A 25,501-nucleotide genomic window follows, 5' to 3' on the forward strand; every position below is an offset into this window, starting at 1 on the left:
AAACATTAAGTTACAATTGGTAAAAATAATTTAATTTGTTTGACTGGTTTACAGATTGAGAACAGGAGTATGACATTATTACGGGAGAAGAACAGAGATCCAGTCACGAAATTTAGAGGAGAATGAGGAAGATATGGCAGATATTATGAAGAAATACAAGGCAGTGGTACAGCAGCAGACGGTCGAATCAAATTTAAAATGAACGATCAGCTGGCTCAGATAGAGAAACTCACTATAGATAAGAGATAAACTTAGATCAGAGGTAGGTTTGAAATACTAATGTCAATAAGAACTTGCTATTTCCATCAGTATACCGCCTCACTAACAAGACAACAAGGCTGTGTATTGTTTGCTACTTTAATTTAAGTATTTTATATTTATAAACATTATATTAACAGGATCTGTTTCAATGACAATACAGGACATGCTTATTAAATCCTTTCCATGTTGAAATCTTGCATGAACTTTTCCATCTTTTAATTTGGAAAAATTCATTGATCATTTTTAGGGAATTTACAAAAATACGTACTGACTGAATAGCAAACAGTGCAGGCTATTATCAGATGACATGTATGTGCAGGCTGATCATGGTTTGTCCTTGGCAACATGGGTTGATTCATTTGTCTGCAGTGAAAGAGTTATAATATGATTTAGATAAACTCCAAAGTTGGGAGTATTTAAAGATGATACATGAAATTGAGTAGAAATGCTTATATGAAATATGATACATTTGCTTGATTAATGATTACCATATTGGTGTAGATGGGATGTTTTTCATGTTTGAATTTGCAATATACTATATAATAAGTCAAAATTTTTCAGTTGCTTGTTATATACCTTTGTTTGTCTTCATGTTTGTATTTTACCTTCACCACTTGAGAAAGTAAATTATTGTCTATTTCCATATTTTTTTTAGCAAACTTTAAGAAATTGGACAATGTAATTTTTATTTTAACTTTATACAAATATACTAGTATATTATGTATTTTAGGTGAATGATTTGAAGGGAAGAATTCAGACGTATGAAGATGGTAGTGTGGATAAAACAGTTGTTCAGAGATTAGAGAATAAGATACGAGATCTAGAGGCCAGACTTGATCTAGAGACCACAAACAAGCATAGATTAGAGGTAAATAGAGATATTTTAAATATCCTTGACCCTCAACTTCAAATATGAAATGTAAATTCTGTAGAACTTTGTAATTTATACTCAGATTTGTTTGATGATTTTATTCACAGATTTGAAGTGAACTTATATTGATTTTGACCTCATATATAATTTGATGAAGTATTTGAGTATTTGCTTGCCCAAAGGGTAACTTTCCTTGTGACAGAAACAAACAAACAAATCTCAAGCACACATTTGCACACACAAAGTTTAAAAAAATTATTTTCATGTCCTTTATTTAGGTCCAAGTGAACAGAATGAAGGAGCAGGCAGACAGATTTTCAGAAGAGAAGGAACAATTGACGTCTGCTAAATCCCAGGCAGAAGAAAATATCAAAAAGGTTCAGAGAAACCTACGAGATTTGAGAGAAGAATTCTCAGATGTTCAAAAGAGAGAATTAGAGATGGCTCATAAAAATTTAAAGAAAATGTGAGTGATTTCGTAAATTATAATGAGTTGAACTATGGTACACAATTAGTATATACCTATTTTCTCCATCTTAGCTATCTTGAAGGCTTAAGTTGATTTCTTGGGTAAAAAGATGAACTAGCGAAATCTGTATAGGGAATAGACTTACTTTTCTTTCAAACAAGGCTTCCATTAGTGAAATTTGGGAGTCATTTACTCCTTGATTTGTTTTGTGATTTCCAAGATGTCATAGTTTTCTTTCTTTACCTATATAATGTAACATCTAATGTGTCAGAAAATTTGCAGTCTCTGACATCCAAATTTTGAAACTTAATGGAAGCCATGTTCAGATATTTCTGCAAGTTAAGTTTAATAAACAGAGATAAAGAAGATATTAGGTCACAGAAAAGGCTACTTAAATGTTGAAGAAAGAAATCTTTGTAATAGATTAAAGTTATCCAAAATCTTTCTCTGGAACATATGGTGGCTGGATTGTCCCTTCTTCTGACACACATACTTACCGTTTTTCAAAGCACCTTTGTTTATTGACTTGTATCATCTTGGTGTTACTTTACAACAACTTCTTCCCTTTATTTATATTTTATATGGATTGGGTCATGGTCATGGAGGCTAAAAATAGAACTTCCCTCTTTTCATTTTTGTAAAGCATTGCTTTTAACTTGGTGAGAGTCATTGAAGAGAATCTATCAGTGTTGTCAGACATTGCCTTTTTAAGATAAGCCGATAGATAGTGTTTTAAAAATAAGTTGTTAGTTCTCTCTTTGAATACTTGTCATATGCTTGGCCAGTCATAGGTAAACATCAATACACACATATATTCTGGGTTTAAGTGATTATAACATTGAATATGTATATATTTTTCAGGAAAACAAGGTAGCAGAATTGGAGGGTGATTTCGAGCAAAACCAGTCTGACCTCAAACTTGCCTTCAAGAGAATAGCTGACCTTCAAGCAGCCCTTGAGGAAGGTCTTGACAGTGATGATGACTTTTCTGATAGGTAGGTCAAGGTCATGTTCTATACTAGGGTAAAGGTCATTTATATCAATTACAGGGGTCACCTTAAGAAAATAGTAATAATTATCATAAAGTAGGTCATGGTCATGTGTCATAATGTCAATATAATAAAATATCTTGTTAAAGTCAAGGTTAATTAACTGTGTTGTTTCTATAAATAGAAAGATAAGGGAAAAGCTGTTTTGACTTTATCAAGATCATTTAAGAATGATTTGAAATTTACTTTATAGTCTGGTTTTATTTTCAGGGTTTAAATTAAGCTATTTGAAAAATTATTATAGATGTGTTTTATGTGTTCATAATTTTGTTCCAAGATGAAAAACTTGTTCTCAATTTTGAATTTTTTAAACTTTAAATCAGAAGTCAATTTTGATTTGCAATGAAATGAACAAAAGGCTTTAGTTTTATTTTTGAAAAAACAATTATTCTATCCAGTGAAACTGAAGGCAAAAGTGATAGTGTAAATAAAGAAGGTATTAGAGCCTAGCTGAGTAAATTATAATTTTAGAACAATAATGCTTCCTTTAAGGATTCTTAGAATAGATTTTAATTCCTACAAAAGATTTAAGTACTAAATTAAAAATAAAAATTTAATAATTTATTTCTTTGCATCGCATGGAGTTGTTTTTTTTCAACCTAATAGTGTGTGTTTTATGTGTGTTTGTAGAGTTTTTACCATGTAATTAATTATCTTACCAATCACTTGCATTTATTCATTTATTTCTTGTCACCATTTTTGATAAATATACATACACATGGTAGTATATATTGTTATTTATATATATCGTATTTGTCCACGCTAAATGTATCTGGAATCCTGTAGTTGCTAACACAGTATCATCGTCATTCAGTCTCATTCATCAACAAAATTATGAATTATTTAAGAACTTCTTTATATGATATTGTGCATTCTTTTTGCAAATCTGTGATTTATCAGATTTCTTAATCAGAGATTTAGGAACAATTCCAAGAATTTGCTGGTCGATTTCAAAGTTGTTTTGAAAGTGTCGACTATTCAGATTCAACACACAGATTTCAGTTCTCAAGAATTCAAATTAAGGATTACGGCATATCTGGAAAAATATAAGTATCTCATAAAAAGCGAGAGTTATCTCTTTTAAATCATAACCCATGAGAAATTGACCAAATATGAAATATATTGGTCATACAAAGGATACAATGTACAACCAGTTTGCAGGAATATATCAACACTATCCATGCACATAGTTGGAAAAACTGTAAAATTATATTTCCTATCTCTGCCTGTATGCAAGAGTCTTAATTTATATCATACAAATTTAGGAATTTGAAAGTTTTGCTAGGTTTGTATATGTTTTTGTTATTTGTGTTTTGTATGTTACGTGTATAGAAGCCATTTTGTTTTTGTCTCGTTTCCAGTGATGTAGAGGATGAGGATTCTGGGTCGGATATTGACACTTTTTTAGCGAAACATAAACGCTCGCCTTTAGGTGCCCGACGGAGAAGTTTAGAGAGTGATACACGATCGTCAAGGTTGAACTCGGCATCAAGTGGCCTCACAGACACACCTTCTAGTCCTAGATTAACCAATAGTATAGAACATAGTACGTATCAAAGGAACATGTAGTGAAGAAATGCATTATGGGTTAAAATCACTCGGAGTGTGAAATGATTTTTCCCGGAGTTGTCTTTCGATTCGACTTTATTTCGCTATGTTCATGAATTTTTCCATCCTTGCTTTCTCCAATACTCAGGCTGATAGAATCTGTTAAGTTCCTCACAGAATGGATTGAAAAGTGTACCAGATTGGATTTTATTTAATTTCTTCCTCTTATTAAATGCTTACTTTTTAATTTGCAGATCTTCCTTTTTCAACAGACCTTATTAATTTAATAAAGACATTGATTTCTTTCTTTTTTTTAGCTTTTTTCTCTTGGAGTTCTGACTTTTGTAAACCTTTTTGTTAAGGCCCATTTTCTCAGAAACTAAGTTGTTAACTTAAACTTAGTATACATGTTCACCACCATTTCAAAAAAGACAGATATCAATCCTAAAATTCATTTCTGCAAAGTTATGGCTCTTATAGACCTTTTTTTTTGGCCAAGGTCACTTTCAAAGACTCAAAAGCTATCAAAGATATTCACTTTAAACTTGGGAGTATATGTTCACTATCAATGTTTAAGGGTCAGATAATCTTGAAAGCCATATTTGCTTAATTATTCCCCTTTTTCTTTTTTCTCAAAAACGTTTAAGTGAAATATTTGTTAACTATCAAGAGGAAGCAAGCCTGCCAAGCTTTTTTTCTTATACAGAATTATGGAATATGCCATCTTTTCTATATTGCTGTTATTAAACTATCAAGCACTGAGAAAAATAGAGGCTGATGTCCACAGACAATTCTTGGGCTGAATACGCTCAACTTAAGAGCTTTAAAAAGGAGTTAATACAGTTATATCATATACTAGAATTAAATACATCAAGCTGTGAGGGTTTTAGGATAGGTACAAAGTTCACAATGCAAATATTTAACAATGCCCTGAACAAACATTGTAAGATGTTTCAATAAAAGTAGAAAAGTTTTGTTGACAACAAACATCAGCTAAATTGTCATTGTATGAAGTTAAAGGTGCATGTTATAAAAACTGAATGCAAAAATAGTTCATTGAATTCCTACACTGATGATATGTATCATTGTCCTGGCATATGTCACATCATACTCATGCCATTAAATGTCATTTCTGCATGGAAATCTCATGTGTGATAACTGCATGCATGTCTACAGTCACTCACAATTTTTATTATCTTAATAACAGAATGGTTATTCTATTAATAAAATCAGATTTGATATGATACAATACATGTTTATTCACCTAAATGTATAAAGGTATATTCTATATAAAATTTTGTATATTCTATCATAATATATTGTGATATCTAACATGTTCTAAAATTGGTGCTTGCCCTTCAAAAATATATAGAATAAAAATACAGGGATCTGGGTATATACTTGTTTTAAATATAGATATTCAAATGTTCAAGATATTATTAACATGTTTTACACAAAAAACAAGTTTTACGTTCTTTGATCACTTTTTCTCTTCAGAAATGTATTTTAAAAAAGTAAAGTACATATAGATGTAGTTTAATTAAGATATTGTTTCCATAAAGTATCAAAATAAATGTATTGGAAACATCATATAATATGATAGGTTTAACAAATGCTAAATTCAACATTCTTGTCTCTTTTCCAAGTGGAAAATGTTTGTATGTCCTTGATTGCTCCTTTTTTCAGTTACTGTAAACAGAATTTTACAACAAATATTATCAAAGGTCATACAGGTCATGAATCGTATAGTATATATACATGTATATTCCAGATTTCATTAAATTACTTTTTGTATTTCCTATATTGCTGTTCAAATTTCTATCTTCCTCATCAGCTTCAATTAAGATTTTAAATTTTTGTTTGATTAAAAAAAACAACATTTTAACATGTGTTTTAATTCTTTACTTTTTATTTTTTTAAGGTGATGCCTGACCACACTGCATCTAGGAGATGATTTTTTCATTTACCAAATTCCCGGGCACGTGCAACTAAATCTCTCTACAGGAAATTTTACTGAGGATTCAACAGCAACTGAACTTTGACCTTTCATTATATAGGTCAAGGTGATAAATCAAAATATTGATAAATTCTCTGATTACATATATGGAGATTATTATGTATAAAGTGGCAGCTTAATAAAAAGCAGAGAACTATGTCCTAGTTTTGTGCTTTCAAGGCTTGGCAGACGCCACATAATCACAATTTTGTAATGTTACTATTTATAGTATCAAAGATAATGTAAAAAAGGTATTATATTGAATATGCTGGTTTGACTGATACAAAAATAGCGAGCTTGAAAAAGGTCAAGTGCCAAATGTAAAAGGTCAAGGTCATAATGTAAAATATGTCACATGACTTTAAATGAATTATATGACCTTATGCAAAATGAAGTGTGACATTAAATTTGTGATACTGTGTTAATGTGATTACATGTAGTAAGGGAAAAATAATGTCAACATTTAACAGTTATTTGTAGCTTATTTTCTTATTAATTAACATATTATTTTTCAATTTCTTGTGATGACAGATCATTAAATGGCATGCAAACATACATCCTTTTCATGGGAAAGATATTATTATTGTTCCCATAACCATTTGTGTTTGGACAATAGACAGGTAAAATTGTCTGAGGGAAGTAATTTTTCTATTCCTGGTCAAACCGTAAAGGGGTTTGCTACTTTAATCATTTAATTATTTTCTTTTAAAATATGTAAATTTTATTTTTTGGGGAAATCAGATGTTTTTCTAAATTGCCATTTTAGTAAGGTAATGAATGCATTAAATACTAAAATATATTTATGTGATTATGTAGTACTAATGGAACAATGTTTAATCATTTTTAACTTTATTATATTGTAAGTGCATGTTTTTGAATTTTCTTTTTTTTCCTGTTCAATTGAATTGAACACAATTTTTAACCATCTTACATGACTTGATTTAAGGAATAGACTTTCTATGTTATAGTAAAAGTAAAAATGAACTACAATTGTAACAGGTTTACTTTTGTAAAGAGAACTACAAAAAAATCATAAAATAAGAAAAAGAGTTGAGCAATTCATACAATACTTGAGATTAAGAAATCTTCACTGAATGTCATTCAAATAATTATGTCAAGTCATTTAGATTTAATATGTTTTTGCATAGGTGTATGTAAAGAAGCATAAATGATCAATATTAACTGTACATGTATAATACAATGTATGTACAAGTATATGCATTTACATGTACACATACATGTATAAGTGTTGGAAGTGTGACTGTAGCAGTGCTGTTGTATATAAATTCATGTACATTATATGGTATATTTAAGTAACTGTTTTAATTATATTTATGAAATATCCAGTCTAAAATGGAATAAAGAAAATCTTGTAAACTAAATCAGTGTGTTCCTTCAGTTTGTTTGTTTAGCCAAAATAATCTTGTTGATGACTGAACAATGGTTGTTAAAATATCTCGTCCATAAATCTTGAACTTACCAACACCATCTCAAAAATACATCAAAGATTGTTTCAAACATAGTAATTAGTCCAGGCATTCCTTTGGAATTTTGTTATGTTAACATTATGTCTAAATTTGAGAGAGAAAGTTCTAACTTGTAGAGTATGTTTTCTTAACTAATTAGTGTTATTGTTAGTAGGGGACATTGGCAGAACAAACCACTGCCACTGATCAACGGATATCATCTCATATTTTAAGAACTTTTAGTTTGTTTTGTTTTAAAAGTCAACCAAACTCTGACTGACCAACTTTCCTGGTGGAGGAAAACCTCGGTGCATTATTTCAGACACAATCGGCTACCTTAGCAGAATTGCCGACTTGGGCTTTCCATAAGCTTGTTGGATAACTTCATGTGAAAGAATCCATGGTGGTGAGAGGCAAGTGATATGAAGTCGGCGACTTTAACCACTGGGCAAAAGAAATTGTGTAATAAGATACAACGTATATATGTTCTATTGATAAATGACTCGTGTCCATTTTGCCCTCTGATATATTTATACAGATAATACTTGTAAGTAGATGTAATCAGCTATGGAAACTTTTTGAACAAGCTATCTGTTTATAAGCAGACTGCATCAGATCTATGGAAACCAACATGAAATTATTTGAATTTTATTGTTTTCCATCAAGGCACTGTTGAAATTGCAACGTATGCATCAATTGTATCTATTTTGACAGCTGCCCTTGCTGAAAAATTGAAGAGGCTTCACTGATATATTTTGACAGGACGGGATGGGAAATAATTTTTAGAGATTGGTGTTCCATTTCATGTATGTCTAGTCCAATAACTTCTGTCAAATTGTTTTAGATCATCCGCTGAATAATTATTTTAATTTGAAATTACCCAAAGTTGAAAAGCATTTTAACTCCTTTCACTCACTCAAATCAAGTTTTATACTGATATAACTCGGTAAATTATACGCACAGTACACGGATATGTGTAGGTAGGTTACTGCACAAATGTTTACAGTTTAGTTTGAAAGAATCTGCCGATCTTGAAATGTGATAGGTCGTATGAAGGATCCTGTCCTGTTGCTAACTGTGCCAGCACCTTGCCAACAACAGGCGACAACTTGAACCCGTGACCTGAAACAAATATAAACATATTTTGCACAAAATTTTCTACGTGGCTCAATAACTCCTAAGAGAAGACAAAATCTGTTGATGCTTTATGAATAATAGACGTAGTTGTTTCTTTTATTGTTAATTAAAATTACAATTTGTATTTTGGGTGAATGCTAGATTTAAGGTTGTTTTTTGTTTCTTAAAGAATGCATACCAGAAAATCCAGCTCCTATAACTATGTTTTTTCCACTTTGTGGTGAATCGGCGTCTAGCACAAAATCATGTTAATTAAAATAGCATTTGTTTTCGGGCGTTAATGTTTTTCTAAAACAGAAAAGTGATTCCGTTTGCAAACAAACTTTAATAACACCGCGACTTAATCCGATCTATAAGCCGTTTGTTTTCACATTGGCATCGGGTTTTTCGGTATTGCTCAAACTAATTCGTGTGCATTACAACAAAGCTTAAAAACACTGGAAAATAACTTTAGCGTTAAAATAATTTTAAACTAGTTAAATCACATTTAACTACGACAAAGTATCTTTTTTTAAACGATCAATATTAAAGTATGTCCGATGTAATTATCTCCCTAGTTGGGAAGTTATTTTGGTATTATTTACAAGGATCGATCAATCACCTAACCACTTGGTTTCCTTTTGATCTCCCTGCCAAGCCTGACCATTTTGTAGAAAGGGCATATATGTGTTTTATAATATTGTAATAATAGATTAAGAACATGTGAGATACTTATCACCTGCAGAAAATAGTGCCAAATGTGAAAGAATATAAGTAGCAATATGTAAACGAAGTGGTATTTTGATATCCATTCAAAATACTACTTAAGTATAATTGTACTAATTGCCAGAAATGCAAAAGATGGCTCATCTATATGACATAGGAGTAATATTTGAAAAATAAATACAACAGGGCATCAAAGAATAAAACTTTATTGAGAAATAAAACATAATAACACGTGTCTTAAAGGGCCAACAAGCCTTTGTTAAATTGAAAAGTCGTATTTTTTTGCTGTTGCATGGTGATAGTTGTTTTATGTGCCTTGTAATTGGTGAAAAGTGTTGTTATGTGTTTATTCTTCAAGAATTAACGCTATCTTAAAACTATAAAAATTACCGTATAAATGCAGGATTCTACAATACTTGGCTCTCTTTCCAGAGATGGAAAATGAGAGGCAATAACTAACTTCATAACGTCTAAAACCCAGGCATTGTCCACGCCGTCCCTGTTATCCGGATCAATATTTGGACCCGTATGAAGACATATCTGGAAACATGAGTGAAAAGAATATTCCGCCATATTTCACCGTAGCAACTTATAATTCCCTCTCAATGTATACATTTAATTAAGCTATTTTCTCCATCTATTAGTATAACATTTAGTAGAACTAATGTTCTCATCTGTTTTGATACATCGCTATTAACGTACAAATCATCGCTGTTTCAGTGCTGCGGAAATGACGGAGCCGATGGTTAATGGTTCTACTCGGGTGACCGTGCAATAATGCTACGTACGTAGGGATATCCGAGGTTACTTCAGTATAGCTTGAAAGTCAACACATGGCATTACAGATTAAATGCAAATGTTAAACTGAGAGCTTATGGAATTCTCCATGTCTATGCTTATTTTATATCGAGCAAAAAATAAAATTAGAAAAATAACTTCTCTTGTCAAATACATCTAACGAACATATGTCATAACTAACTTTGACCAGTCCTGGATATTCATTTCCTGGGAGACCGTAAATATGGTGTTTACCGGCAGCACCGTTCATTGTGAACGTCGGGAAATTATCAATGTTGAAGTCATTTCTGCCATGTTTGTCCTTCCAGTAACATACTGTAATTTTCTGCGGCTGTAAAATAAGACATAATACTGATGAACCCTCCGGCGGCGACAATGTTGCATGCCTAGGTAACAAAATGAAATACTGCAAGTCGCACATTTAAATATGTTATCGGTGTCATATTTTGATATTAAATTAAATCCGTAAAACTTGATAAAATCTCACAGGGTTTCAACAATGTAAATATAGTTCCGGTGAAAGAAAAAAAATGTAATAAACAATAAATTACCGTTTTTGAAATCTGCGTGTAATAACGAACGTGTCTAATAATACGACATTCGTAATACGTTTTTATTGAACCCAAGGGGCTAAACTTGAAGTATGATATACATATTAGTATAGTAGCAGGCTCATTCTGTATCTGATCTGTATAAAATATCGACAATGATCAACATAGGGGTCTATTCCAGGAGGTAGCTAGCTTTTGTAATCTTTTACTATTACATAAAGATTTAAATATTGAGTCTCTACAGAAAATGTACAGCATATTATGTTAATGTTCCAAATACAAAAACTAAAATGTACCGTATATTACCCACCTGCAATGGTACGTTAAGCCCAATACGAGGGAGAAATTTACCAGCCCATGGACCCATTGTCAACACAACGCTTCGAGCCTGGTAGGCTGCTTTTGTCGTCTGCACAGTCACTATGGTACCCGGCTTAAGATCCACCAGTGGTTCCCCATCATGTAAAACCCCTCCATACCGAACAAATTGACTCTAAATGCGATTTTATACATATCTTTAACACAAATACATTTTAGACACTACATTTTGTATTTTAAAGAGTTTTATGCTTTTAAATAAAGGTTTTACAGACGAGGTTTTTAATTAGTTTCTTAGAAAGGCGTCAAATTAGAGAAAACATTATTTATATGACGACAGTCTCTGAGTATTAAACTTTGTTATATTAAAAAGAGACAATTGCTGTGAATGGTTGCCATTCTGAACGGGAAATAGATTAGAAAAACTTCCATGAACTTGTTGAAGGACATAAGTTGTTTTGTGCATGTTAAACTTTTCAAACCGTATAATACGCATATCTATACATTATTATATATAATTAGGAAAGCGGGACTAAAATATTATAGGGACGGAAGGTACGGTGTGTGACCATAATGAGGTTAATAAATGCACTGCCATCGTTAAAGGCACAGTATTCCTCAGACAAAAATTAATTAATTTTGCCTCCTTAAGAAAGGGCCAACATGAGTTTTATAATATTTAAATAATTGTTTTCGAGCATGTTAGATACTTATTATAATTGCTGGGCTTTAAGTGGTATCACGATAACATTAATGCAAAAGTTACGATGTTGTATTATGATTTGCAACAACAAAAATGTACCTGAAAACCCTGTAAAATTTTGTCAGACTTAAGAAACCCTCCTGACATGTCGAGAACAAACTCATAATTGTCCGGAAATGTCATCATCGGATACCTTTTGCGTTGTTCGTCAATACTAAGTTGATCGTGTTGAATACCATATCGTTTCATACAGTTCTTTGTCTCGGACAGAAAATGATCATCTTTTGGACCAATAACTAAACAGCCACAGTTGCTGAAATAAAGTGTATTTCAAACGATTATCAATTTTATTTATTTTCACGGAAATTATCCGAAATCGAAATTATTGACATTTTTAAAATTATTTGTTAATTTAAAATATTATTTTCAAAACCATCAGCTATTTCAGCAAGATGAATAGAAACAGACAATATCTTACATAAAGAGCTGTTCTCCACATTCATTTTGTAACTCATCAATCATAGAAAATGCCTCACTCATCATCTGCGTGTAGAAATCCTTGGCGCCGTATGCTTTCCGTGTAATACGGGACTGTCCGTGCGAACTGCCACGGCTATGGGGCAAGGGAAACTGAATATATAATTATATTATTATATACATGTGTGTTGATAGTTTGATAAATATTTATGTGTGTTGTGGACACGTCATTGTAAGACTAGTAACATGTTTCACCAACGAAGATATTTTGTGGATATCAAAACTTTATTTACATTTACATATTATAATAGTAACATTAATGAATTGGTCGACTTCTACACAAGGAGTAATGGGATGCGAGAGAAAAATGGCTTTTTACGTAGATATATCTTATTGAATGAATGAAAACAAAACAATTGGGTGTCTTTCAGGTTTGTTAATACAACAGAAATTGATATATCAACACAAATTTACATCATTGTTTTACAGCATGATTATAATAAATGCACATACAAAAGAGTTTGCTCATACCAACATTTTTTCAGGCGTTTCCCTATTTTATCATTTCAATACTATTTCTTTTTAATCTCTTTTTGATAATGTTTTATTGACTTTATATATCTTATTTTCAGAGGAAGGGCTAAACATAGTATGGGATGGTTGATTGCAGAAGACAATATTTAGTGAGAGTCCAGCCTTTTATATTTTGGCGAACATAAATCAATCCGTTGATTGGATGTGGCAAGAATTTTCCATATTTCCAAGTTAGGAGAGGCTAAATTGGTTATGTTTGAAAAGATCTAGCATTTTTGAAAAGCGATTAACAGGTAAATCAAAGAAAAACTCTCTATAATTTTAATACACAGTTGGTGTACCAGATTCAATTTTGTGTGCTACTGCATATATAACTTTTCTAAAGGGAATTCAGTTTTCATTCTCGGAATTACTAAGATCAGAGATTTGTTTGCTTGTTTTTATGTCACATCAACACTTTACAGGTCATATAATAACTTTCAAGCTTTACTGGTGAAGGAAAAAGTGTGACATAGGTATTATTTTTATCGCATAGAACCACCAATATTCTATAAGTTAGTTTGGGATAGCTATGTCAGATAATAGATTCCAAAAACCAGGCAGGACTCGAACCTACATCCAGATTCCTACATCGTTAACACCGTAAGAAGCAAGTGTTTTGAAGTCAGTGACCTTAAACACTCAACCAAAACTTCTAATTTAGTTATCTGTACGAAAATTAATTTAAAAACAAAGATGTCACTGGTTCCCATACAGTGTGTGTGAGATGTCTGTCTTTTCCAAAGAATTTTATAACGCAATCTACGATATTTTGGCCATGCTACTTATGGTCGTCTGGAGCGCTCTTTTACCTAATTCTGTCATTACCGCTTCTTAATCTTGTTTGACATTTAAACACAAGTTGTCTTGAACAATTTATGGCTGAATTTGTTTTTAAAGTAACGGCTAAAATCTCAGTTGGTCCCATATTAGAGTTGCTATGAAGTTAAATAACATAACTTTGCTCCGTCCTTGAATTTGACGTCATTTTGCAACACAAAATTTACGCACCTTCATTGCCTAAAACCGTCCTTAACAAGCTGTTTATTTACGTATGACGTCATAATTTTCACAAAATATCATGCAATTGTATCATTTGATGTCGCAAAATTAAAACGAGAGTTTGCGTAGAAAATACATCTTTTAGCAACTTATTATTCAAGTAGCTATCGTCATGAAATCAAAGTGCTCCGTGATTTGTTGATCATGTTGCCATGGTGATTGTCGCTTTGCGAATATTACTTTTATTATGTTTTTTAATTTAAAAATATGTACTGTAGCATATAAATAGTTTAGCAAAATATTCAATCATCATATTGATATGACTGCTTATAATAATTTTATAGCCTTGTCTACGAACTTTCCGGACAGCCCTCGTATAGGTGCCTTTTTATTCAGTATTTCCTACTTATATGGCGCATTATGATGTTTCACAGTCAGCGCTTCTTTCAGCCGATTTTCACGCTTTAAATTTTTTTAATTTGTTATAACAATATAACATGAAACATATTTTCTAAAGAAGAAAGCTGAGGCACGTTTTTGCTGAAGCTAAACGTGCCTCATTAATGTATGAATTATTTGTAGATAATTCAATATAAAAATATAAATCTAAAAGCACAATCCTATCTTGCTTTTCATAGTACCTACATTTTCAGTTTGACATACAATTGTTTTATTTTAAAAGCAGAATGCAAAGTTCGCATTTTTATTTATCATATTATGTTGTAACAATTTTACAGATGCGAAACAATGTGTCTCTGTGAAAAGGGTATAGGCTAAAGGTTTCAACAGCACCGGCCGAAAAAGTGGAGATATAATTTCAGCAAGGGCAGGGCAATATGTATATATACATGTGTAGCGTTGTCAGACTATATGGATAGTCGGGCCTCGGTGACAAAAATGATGAAATAACATTGTGTTTTTCAGTGTCTTAACATTCAGAAGATTACTTTTATTGTAAAATGTCTTTTTATAATAATTTTTTTTTACAAAACTTCCATGGTAAAGTAAGTGAAATTTAGCATTGAGGAGATATTTACTTGAAGGATTGATTTTCAGAACAGAAATGCAAATACAATGTATATAAATAATAATTATTCGTGTAAAATGTATTGCAATTTTGAATTATAATATGAATTTAGATAGATTCATACAACTTTATTCTTGGTACAGCTAACTTGTAAGAATATTTAATGGAATCTTACTTAAAGTAAAAAAAATATTTTATCATTAGTGGGTGGGGTAATGTTTTATACCAGTCTAAATGATGATGTATAGATTATGCAGTGTTGCGACTTTTAGAATGTAATCAACATTGGTTGAAGTGTTTTGGATTAAATAAAGCATGTTTGTGTATTATTGTGTTACTTTGTTAATGACCATATTTGCGTAGAATATCTGGGTTATTTAATTTCACAGATTTTTCTAATTGAAAACACATGATTTCAAAACATGACATTTTTAGCATTTTATACTTCGAATTTTTTTGAGGACTTTTCCTGTAGCAACACATATATAGTAGATAACAAATATGCAAATATCTTTTCTGAAGGAATTTGTTTGAGGTTGGGTCTTATTTTTGGCTAAAATGCCTAGCCTATATATCAATGGTAGGATACTACGTCATCGCGCACCTGCTGAATGCTCCCACTTGGACCATTTTTTTGTCGATTCGAAGGTAAAATTCAATTTTATTATAAGAAAACGTAAGAGTATTAAAAAATCATGTAGTGCACCAAAGAATGGCTATAGTACTTGAGATAATTGTAAAAAAAGTTTATAGATTTATTGCCTGGTTTAAGCCTGAAAACGGGATAAGTGTTTTTCTCTGAATGCTCCCACTCGGACTTTTCCCGAAACATATATGAAATAAGGTTGAAAACCTTCTTGAAAATTATTTTCAATGTACCAGAATATAAACCGAGTCATGTTTACACATTTTTCTATATTAGTTTCAAATATTTCTATTCCAAAGTCAGTCTTTTAAAGTTTTTTTTATCGAAATGGAAAATGCTCCCACTCGGACCCAAATACATACATTTTGAAAGCACATTGATGTGCCAAGCTTTTATGGATTATTCTTACAATTTTTAAATCATTTTGTCAATATTTACTGTGTTTGGCGACATTAACTTTTACCTTCTTTTTACACAGATCTCTTCTTACGTCGTTGGGTAGGACCCGGTGCCATGGCAAAGTTTCAACTGACAGGATCACTTTACAAAAAGGTGCACTTGGCTTGTGTTGGATTCGAAGGGATGATTCAAAATTATTGCCAACAACAAAGATAGGACTATAAGACTTTAAATGGACAGTTTGGATCTCAAGAATAAAGTTTCTTTTGAGATGTTAAAACAATGGTGGTGTTTTATAAAGAAATTATTATACATTGTTTAGTACCATACTGGATTAAGATTCTGTTGTACTCGTACACATATTAGAGGCCTGCATTTATTCAATAATTGCTGATCTTGTTAATAATTTAAAACCCAATGATTTGCGTGTTTGTTAAACTTGTGATTTAGATTTTATAGCATTATAATAGTACGTTTATGAACATAAAGAAGTCAATATCTATCGGTTGATTTGAATAGTTTATTAAAGAACAACATGTGAATCATTTTTGTCATGAACTAGTTAATAAGTCAATGTACTGCCATACCATGGCATATAAAGCATGCATCACAGTTATTGACAACTTTGACATTTTTAAATATGAAAGTTATCATATGTACGTATTTTTACCGAAAATAACAAAGTTAAATAAATGAGAAAACAAAGATCACAGTTATTTCTTTATCACAGTCTTTACCATATCTTTGTAACTACAATGGAAATTTTATATATATGTATATAAATATGCTACTAAAACAATTTTCAAACATTAAGGAATATGTGAAATACGTACTGCAAATGCTTGTCCACATTATATGTAATCATTGAAATATACATGTATGCATTCATTTCTTATTTAAGAATTCAACTTACACTTAAAAGAAAATATATTTCTAATTTCCTCCCTTTATGAAATATAAGTTCGGTATCATCTTTACAAATAATGCTTTTTGGAACATACAATATTGATAAATCTTCATTTGAGCATTATATTTATTGTATAAAACCAAAATTGATTTCAGGATATTTAAATGACGTTAAAATAATAACAATCATACAATGGGGAATCAAAGACAGTAAAATCCCCCGCCGAAAAGGAGGAAATACATTTCATAGGGGATGTAACCCTTACATACATGTAAAAATCCAAGTAATGCCACTCGTGAAAATTAATGAAAAGTTATAGTCTAGAAATAATAAATCATGACAAAAATAACACTCCTGAAAAAAAACAAAGAAAAAAACAACAACAAAGAAGCATTAAGTGAACACTTCTGTGCCTTATGCTCTGCTTTTCACTTTTATCTGCACTGTCCCAGTGTTGTTTTCTTTAATTAAAAACAGCATACGGAAGTTTTGTTTAATATAAAGTTTCAAGTCTATATCTCAAATACCTTTGGAGGTATGGTCCTTGCAAACTAATAATAGTGAATACAAAGGGCAATAACTCCAAAACTGGAGAGTTGTTATTCTTGTTTGTGGTACATCTATCCTGCAGTGAAGTCTCAGATGAATTGATCCTTTATGACACATTGTCCAATGATTAACGCAAAAACTGAACAAAAGACAATTACTTCAAAGAGCTACAATTCTTTGTTTTCTAGAGTATTCCTCCTTACTGAGATATATCTGTAGTAAGCAAGTCTACAAGATATAATAAGCCACGCCTTTAATATCAAATATCGTTATTGTTACTGTGTGTATGTTTACTTGATGTTTGGGAGTTTATGAGTGTATACTTGGATGCAACACATATAATAAAATATATAAACCATCCTTCGGGTCTTGTTTAGTTTGTGTGCTAGTAAGCCATCCAAATAGAAAATATGAATGTTACATTGGCGACGAGGATCGGATACTAAAAAAAAAAAAAAAAAACAAACTGCGGATTAATTTAAACTGACTCTGTGAAAAAAAAAAACAGATTTGAAATTTGAAAATGGATAATTTACCTGCTTTTCCGAAATTCGATGTTTTTGCTGATGAAAATTCTCTGGGAGTACGATGGGAAAAGTATTTGGATAAATTAGAAAACTTATTTGTTGGACTGGGTATAAACACTAGAAAACGAAAAAAAGCACTGTTACTTCATTATGCAGGAGATGATGTTTACGATATCTATGATACATTGAATTTAAGAGAAGACAATGAAAACTACGAAGAAACGAAAATTGGATTAACAGCATACTTTAAGCCAAGAAAAAACACACAATTTGAAATATTCGAATTTCGTAATATGAAGCAACTGCATGGGGAATCTATCGACCAGTTTACAACAAGATTACGCCAGAAAGCTAAGAATTGTGAATTTTCGGACATTGACTCAGAAATTAAAAGCCAGATCATACAGGGTGTTATTTCACAAAACATGAGAATGCAGTGTTTACAAGATCCGGATAGATCACTTAATGACTTACTTACAAAAATGAGAACCATGGAAATATCAAAAACTCAAGCAGCAAATATGTCAAAGGATACAAGTAGTCAGCAAGTAGTGCGGGTAAAAAGCAATCCTCGATTTAGCCGTCAATCAAAGGGATTCGCACCTAAACGTTATCAGCAACGTTCATATCAAACTATCCCAGAAGCAAGTTTGTCGTCGGGAAGGCGAAACTACCCTCCAGAACGAAATAAAAAATGCCGAAATTGTGGAGGAAGGTATCCCCATATGTCACGTTGTCCTGCTATCGGAGCGGAATGTAATTACTGTCATAAGAAGAATCATTTTATATCGGTCTGCAGAAAACGTCAAAACAAGGTGAAGTTAATCGATGATGAACAGTCGGATTCACAAGTTTTATCAGAGGCAAGCACGTCGAGTGTTAGTTCAAATGAGTGCGATGTTTTATTTGGATTTAAAATATCAGATGGAAAAAAAGTGCCAAAGAAATGCATTAAATTAAATGGAGTAGATGTTTATGTGTTGATAGATAGCGGTTCATCGTTAAATATTATTAGCGAAATCGACCTCGAGAAAATGAAAATTCGTCCAGAAATCAAGAAAACGAAAACAAAAGCATTCGCATTCGGGCAGAAATCTCCACTTCCATTCATAGGCAAATGTTCCCTGCTTGTGGAGTCGGACTCAAAATTTATGACAAAAGATTTCCATATCGTTAAAGGCAACAAAGAATCATTGATCAGTTATGAATTATCGGTAGAGCTTGGGATTTTACCGCAAATACAATTAGTTCAAAAATCAGTTCAAAGCAAAGACGCATATTCAGGACTTCTTGAAGAATATTCTCAAGTTTTCACAGGCTTAGGATGTCTGAAAGACAGAAAAGTTAAGTTTCATATTGATGAGAGTGTTGTACCTGTCGCTCAACCGCCTAGGAGAGTTCCATTTCATGTACGTTCGCAAGTCGAAAAGGAACTGAAAAGTTTAGAGGAAATGGATGTTATTGAAAAGGTTATAGGTTTACCGACACCATGGGTTTCGAACTTAGTAGCGGCTCCGAAACCTAATGCTCCGCATGAAGTGAGAGTGTGCGTAGATATGAGAAAAGCTAACACCGCAATCAAAACAGAGAAAAATGTTTGCCCGACGGTAGATGATATCATCTTGACGTTAAACGGCGCAACTGTATTTTCACGTCTAGATCTGTACAAAGCTTTCCATCAAATTGAATTAGATGAAGCATTACATGTAATGACAACGTTTCAGACACATATTGGACTTTTTCGGTATAAACGTCTAAATTTCAGGGTGTCCGCAGCACCGATAATTTTCCAAAACGAGCTTCGTCAAGCACTTCAATGTCTAAAAGGCATATTGAATATTGCCAACAACATCGTATGTTTTGGTAAGACACATGAGGAACACGATGCCAATCTTTGAGCTTTTCTTCAACGTCTCCAAGATCGAAACCTCACACTGAACAGCCAAAAATGTTCATTCAGACAATCTATAATCTAGTTCTACGGATACGTATACGTATTTTCCGAATCCGGAATTTCACCCGATCCTGACAAAGTAAATGCAGTGAAAAATATGGACAGACCAAAATCAATATCCGAAATCCGTTCATTTCTGGGTCTCACGAACTATTTGTCTAAGTTCATAGATGGCTATTCAAGCTTAACAGAACCATTAAGACGACTTACACATAAAGGTGTAAAATTTGAATGGACTGCCGACCAAGAAAAATCGTTCACATCATTAAAAGATACCTTAATTAGTGATAAGGTCATGACATATTTCGATCCTAGAAAGGAAACTGAACTCTGGGTCGACGGAAGTCCAGTTGGATGCTCAGGAATACTTATTCAAAACGGCAAAATAGTATCATATGGAAGCAAAGCATACAATTCGGTTCAGACGCGATATTCTCAAACAGAAAGAGAAGCTTTGAGTGCTGTCATCATGATTCAGCATTTCCATTTGTATTTATTCGGCAAGAAATTTAAACTGATAACAGATCATGCTGCACTTCAGTCAATCTTCAACAATATCAAGACAATACAATCACCAAGATTAGAACGTTGGCGTTTGAAGTTGACAACGTATGATTTTCAGACAGTTTATAGACCAGGTAAAATGATGATATCAGATTATCTTTCCAGGCATCCACATGCAAGACACGAAACAAATACAGTAGCCGAGCAGTATATCAGCTTTATTACTGATAACGCTTTGCCAGATGCATTGAAGCTGTCAGATGTAGCAAAAGCTACCGAAACGGACTGTATATTAAGCTGTGTAAGAAATGCGTTAGAACAAAATGACTGGGAAACTCAAAAATGCAAATTAGATGAAAATTTTCGGTTATACGAGAATTTGAATAAAAATCAAGAACTTGCAGTTGCATATACGGAAGATGGATTTGTGCTTTTACGGGGTACAAAACTTTGCATACCAGGAAGTCTGCAAAAACAAACTGTTATGCTTTCGCATGAAGGTCACCAAGGCCAATCAAAATGCAAAGGATTATTACGTGAGTATTGCTGGTTTCCACATATGGATAGAATGGTGGAAGAAATGTGTAGATCATGCATTGTATGCCAAGCTGCATCAACAAGAATTATTCCAGACCCGATCAAATCAACATCACTACCACGAGATGTGTTTTCTGAAGTCAGTTGTGACTTTTGTGGTCCTTTTCCAGACGGTTACATGTTACTAGTTGTTATATGTGACTACAGTAGATTTCCAGTAGTTGAAAGAATCAAATCGACAGCCGCAGATACAGTCATACCGCGATTAGAGGCGATATTTTCAATATTCGGATATCCAGAGGTAGTGAAAACGGACAATGGACCTCCGTTTCAAAGTCGCGCATTCAGAGAATTTGCTGATAATTCGGGATTCAAACATAAACGAATCACTCCATTGCACCCACAGGCAAATGGAATAGTTGAGAGATTTATGGCGCCACTGCAAAAAGCAATTAAAACAGCGATAGCGTCTAGACAAGATTATAAAAGAGCGTTAAGTAGATATCTTATGAATTTTCGGAACACACCACAAACAACTACACAAACAGCTCCTAGTGAATTAATGTTCAATCGTAAACTAAAGACAAAATTACCAAAGATGACATTTGATAACAAAGATACAGATATTCGAGACAGGGACAGTCTTTCAAAAACGAAAAACAAAATATACGCTGATGAGAAACGTAGAGCTCAGCGAAATAATTTGAAACTGGGAGATCGTGTGTTATTAAAACGGGAACAACGGAATAAGTTTGAAACAGCTTTTGACCCTACCCCCGGGATAATCATCGCTATGAAAGGATCTATGCTTACAATCAAACATAAAGGAAAAGAAATCACACGGGACGTTTCCAAATTTAGATATGTTCATGGAGATCAAGAGCCGGTGCAGACGAAACCTGCAGATAATACATCTTTACCTAGAAATAGGCCGCAGAGGAAACGCCGACCGCCGAGACGTTATGAAGATTAAAAGAAAAAAAAAGAAAATGGTTTAATCTATGATACCATTTCTCGTTACAGCTATTAGGGTTAATGACTCAAATGTGTGGGCCATAATAATGCCCTAATTATATTCGCTATCATAGCAGTGTATAATTTATATCCGCTTGCTGGATTTATTAATCTTAGGAAAAAATGATAACGTATGTGAGAACATTCTATTATTCGTGAAATTAATACTTTTGGTTTTTATTAAATTACCTTATAATTGGTTTTTGTGTGGTAGAACGGAAAAACAAATCATTCTTTTGATAACAATGCTAGTTGTTTGAACAAATGTTGTGATAATAATGTAATTTGCTTGATATTTTGTGACATTCCGAAAAATAGAAAAGATATGACAATTAACAATTACATTATATTTAACATTACTTCGTTGAAACAGATGCCTAGTACACTGATTAGAGTAAATCGCATTGGTTAATGAACTCTGCTGAAAAAGGAGAAGAGTTTATAACAATAGACTTGCTATATAGTTTATTTCATACGGAAAAAATATTTCTTATTACAATATGTTTGCACATTTAAATTTTAAGTTTTGATGATTTAAGTTTATTGATTTTATTGATGAGTTCTAAACTAAAGATAGAGGAGGATGTAGTAAGCAAGTCTACAAGATATAATAAGCCACGCCTTTAATATCAAATATCGTTATTGTTACTGTGTGTATGTTTACTTGATGTTTGGGAGTTTATGAGTGTATACTTGGATGCAACACATATAATAAAATATATAAACCATCCTTCGGGTCTTGTTTAGTTTGTGTGCTAGTAAGCCATCCAAATAGAAAATATGAATGTTACAATATCCACAGTTGGTATCTGAAATATTTGCTTCAGCTATGCCGTGCCAAGATGTCCTACCATGTGCTTTATTACGTCGCAATGTGGTTTATACCTTTTCCCATACTGGTCACAAACACAAATACTTTCTGCAAAACAAAATATTATATATATAATTTATATTTAATATATTTTTAAAATGTATAATCAATTTGTTTTTTATTTCAACGACTCTATTTAACGAGGAATTGTTTCAAACACAACCTTTTTTCCTTATTCTTAGGCCGATAACTGATCCTCTAAGAAGACATATTTACGAGACTGTTATGATACAATGTGTCAAAATTTAGTGATCTAAGTATTAGTATCGTATTTTCATTGAATTCTAACTGATAATATGAATATATGAACTTGAATAAATAATATACAGATAGTTTGAAAAAATTATAAATTCTTAACACAGCAATGTGTTTTCAAAATTTGTATATATTTAGGTCCGAGTGGGAGCATCTCTGAAGATGAGTCCGAGTGGGAGCATTTTCCATTTTTATAAAAAGAATTAAGAAAAACTGATTTCTGAATAGAAATATTTGAAACTAATCTAGAAAAATTGATAAACATGACTCGGTTTATGTTCCGGTACGTTAAAAATAAATTTCAAGAAGGTTTTCAACCTTATTTCATATATGTTTCGGGAAAAGTCCGAGTGGGAGCATTCAGAGAAAAACACTTATCCCGTTTTCAGGCTTAAACCAGGCAATAAATCTATAAACTTTTTTTACAATTATCTCAAGTACTATAGCCATTCTTTGGTGCGCTACATGATTTTTTAATACTCTTACGTTTTCTTATAAGAAAATTGTATTTTACCTTCGAATCGACGAAAAAATGGTCCAAGTGGGAGCTTTCAGCAGGTGCGCGATGACGTAGTATCCTACCATTGTATATATTACTGACTGATCAGCATAAACTTTAAACAACTATTTAAAAGGACCTAATTGGTACGAATCGTTAGTAAAACTTTCGTTCTGAGGTACAATATAATAGAATAATTTTTTCAAACGTTTCTCCGGGATGATTAGTTCTTGCTGTTGTCCGCATTCCATTAAGAATAATTTAATTTATAACTAGAGTCAAATTAAAGAGAGAAAAAACGGAATTCCTAAAAAAGGAACAAAAACATCCGCTCGACATACGGCGGTTATCATGTGACACGATGTGCCATTCCATAAAAAGCGGCGTATGGTCCTCATGTAAAATAATGCGTATCCCTAAACGAAAGAAAAAGGCGGAAATAAATAAAATGGAATTTCGACAGGGTGTCAGTGGTTATGAAATCTGCATATCACAGACAAGAGTCTAAAGATAAATTTATAAAGCAGACAACATATAATCCTAAGGTTGATGCATATTCAAGTACAAAATAGTACAGTAAACATGTAGTACTGATTTTGGATATAATTTAAATAGATTAATTCTCAATGAGTATTTTGTTTGCTTAGTGTAATATAATTAAAAGTACAAAACTTTTTATTACATTTTGAATAATAAACTAATCCTTATAATAAGATTGAATTACATATAAAACTCGTGTTTAGCTACATGTTTATTTCAAAATTATGAAACAATAATTCTAAGTGTACCTGTTCCAAAAGCATTGTTCGTCTGCCACATTTTGCCAGATAATAAGCCGTGGAAGATCCTTCAACGCCGGCCCCTACCACTATGACGTCATAAACTGTATCCGCGCCCTCCATCATTCAACTTGACACGAAAGGATTAAAACATTTTAAAATATTGCATAAAATAGATAACACTTTACATAAAGTCGTTTTTAAACATGCATATACATACAAAGTTACGTGGTATGTACACGTGATATTAAACTTCATAACATACAGGAAGGACATTTCTTTGCATCCCACCAGATAATTATTGTAAATTTTCATGACCGCAAATGTTATGAAACTATCATCTCAGGTATTCCCTCCACTTATATCTTACAAACTTCTTTCGGTATCGTTTATTATTGTTTGTAAAGCCAATCTCTTTGTATTATCATTGTCCGAGTGCGTGCGTGCACGCGTGCGTGTGTGTGTGTTTAGGTTTATTTACCTCCGCCACCGTAAACAATACCATAAGGGCGACGTTTCATTTCATTTATGAATTAACAATCTTTAGAAGGATCTGGTATTATATACCTGACACTTATATATGTGTATGTGTTTATGTGCTTACCGTATATCCCATTAAAAAGGACATCTCTTAGTACGAACAGTGATTTGGACATAGGATGGATAATTAACGGTAAACCATATATTACAGTCATATGCGCGCATGTGACCAACAACAATAGTTATTTGTGATTCTCAACAATTTTCATTATCAAATACATAGGGACCCGGCACAGTGTTGGGATTGTGTAAAAAAGTAATTCTAGAAAAAATATATAGTTTATATGTAATATATAGACATTATATATAAACTGTATTTTTTTTCTAGAATTACTTTTTTATACTATCCCACCACTGTGCACCCCGGGTCCCTTTGATCAAATACATTAAGATATCCATAAACATCAACCAGGCCTTTTTTAACTTGTCATATCTTATGCTATATAAAAGTAAACTCACTATATAAACAATTTGTTCTTATGTAACCAGAAAGACAATGTGATCATATTTTTTTATCTTTCAATGTATACCCAGTTTTTCACATAATAACATCGGTTTAAAGGGATACT

General features: G+C 32.2%; 2 protein-coding genes across 2 annotated transcripts; one reads left to right on the top strand and one right to left on the bottom strand.

Annotated features, from left to right (window-relative positions):
• Positions 1-133: 133 nt before the first annotated feature.
• On the top strand, positions 134-7,576 carry LOC132751586 (unconventional myosin-XVIIIa-like). The gene is made up of 7 exons (XM_060741768.1): positions 134-166; positions 992-1,129; positions 1,411-1,551; positions 1,590-1,598; positions 2,463-2,596; positions 4,012-4,196; positions 6,120-7,576. Exons 1-7 carry the CDS (start codon positions 134-136, stop codon positions 6,128-6,130), a joined length of 651 nt encoding a protein of 216 aa, XP_060597751.1. The 3' UTR covers positions 6,131-7,576.
• A 985-nt stretch (positions 7,577-8,561) lies between these two features.
• LOC132751587 (peroxisomal sarcosine oxidase-like) lies at positions 8,562-24,782 on the bottom strand. The gene is made up of 9 exons (XM_060741770.1): positions 24,402-24,782; positions 12,351-12,502; positions 11,972-12,185; positions 11,162-11,344; positions 10,482-10,631; positions 9,893-10,042; positions 9,404-9,515; positions 8,976-9,029; positions 8,562-8,782 (listed from the first exon to the last, which is right to left on the bottom strand). Exons 1-9 carry the CDS (start codon positions 24,516-24,518, stop codon positions 8,661-8,663), a joined length of 1,254 nt encoding a protein of 417 aa, XP_060597753.1. The 5' UTR covers positions 24,519-24,782; the 3' UTR covers positions 8,562-8,660.
• Between the last annotated feature and the right edge of the window lie 719 nt (positions 24,783-25,501).

Source organism: Ruditapes philippinarum, unplaced genomic scaffold (genome assembly GCF_026571515.1).
Source record: "Ruditapes philippinarum isolate M1 unplaced genomic scaffold, ASM2657151v2 ctg4242_1_1_1_1, whole genome shotgun sequence".
NCBI lineage: Eukaryota > Metazoa > Mollusca > Bivalvia > Venerida > Veneridae > Ruditapes > Ruditapes philippinarum.

What these genes read in the sequence shown, in the direction of transcription:
- LOC132751586 (XM_060741768.1), top strand. Translation starts at nt 134, where the DNA reads ATGGCAGATATTATGAAGAAATACAAGGCAGTG. An exon ending in TGAAGAAATACAAGGCAGTG is followed by an intron (nt 167 to 991) that starts GTACAGCAGCAG and finishes TATGTATTTTAG; the next exon opens with GTGAATGATTTGAAGGGAAG. An exon ending in GATGATGACTTTTCTGATAG is followed by an intron (nt 2,597 to 4,011) that starts GTAGGTCAAGGT and finishes TCTCGTTTCCAG; the next exon opens with TGATGTAGAGGATGAGGATT.
- LOC132751587 (XM_060741770.1), bottom strand. Translation starts at nt 24,518, where the DNA reads ATGATGGAGGGCGCGGATACAGTTTATGACGTCATAGTGGTAGGGGCC. An exon ending in GGCTTAACGTACCATTGCAG is followed by an intron (nt 10,632 to 11,161) that starts GTGGGTAATATA and finishes CTTATTTTACAG; the next exon opens with CCGCAGAAAATTACAGTATG. An exon ending in TATAGGAGCTGGATTTTCTG is followed by an intron (nt 8,783 to 8,975) that starts GTATGCATTCTT and finishes TATTTGTTTCAG; the next exon opens with GTCACGGGTTCAAGTTGTCG.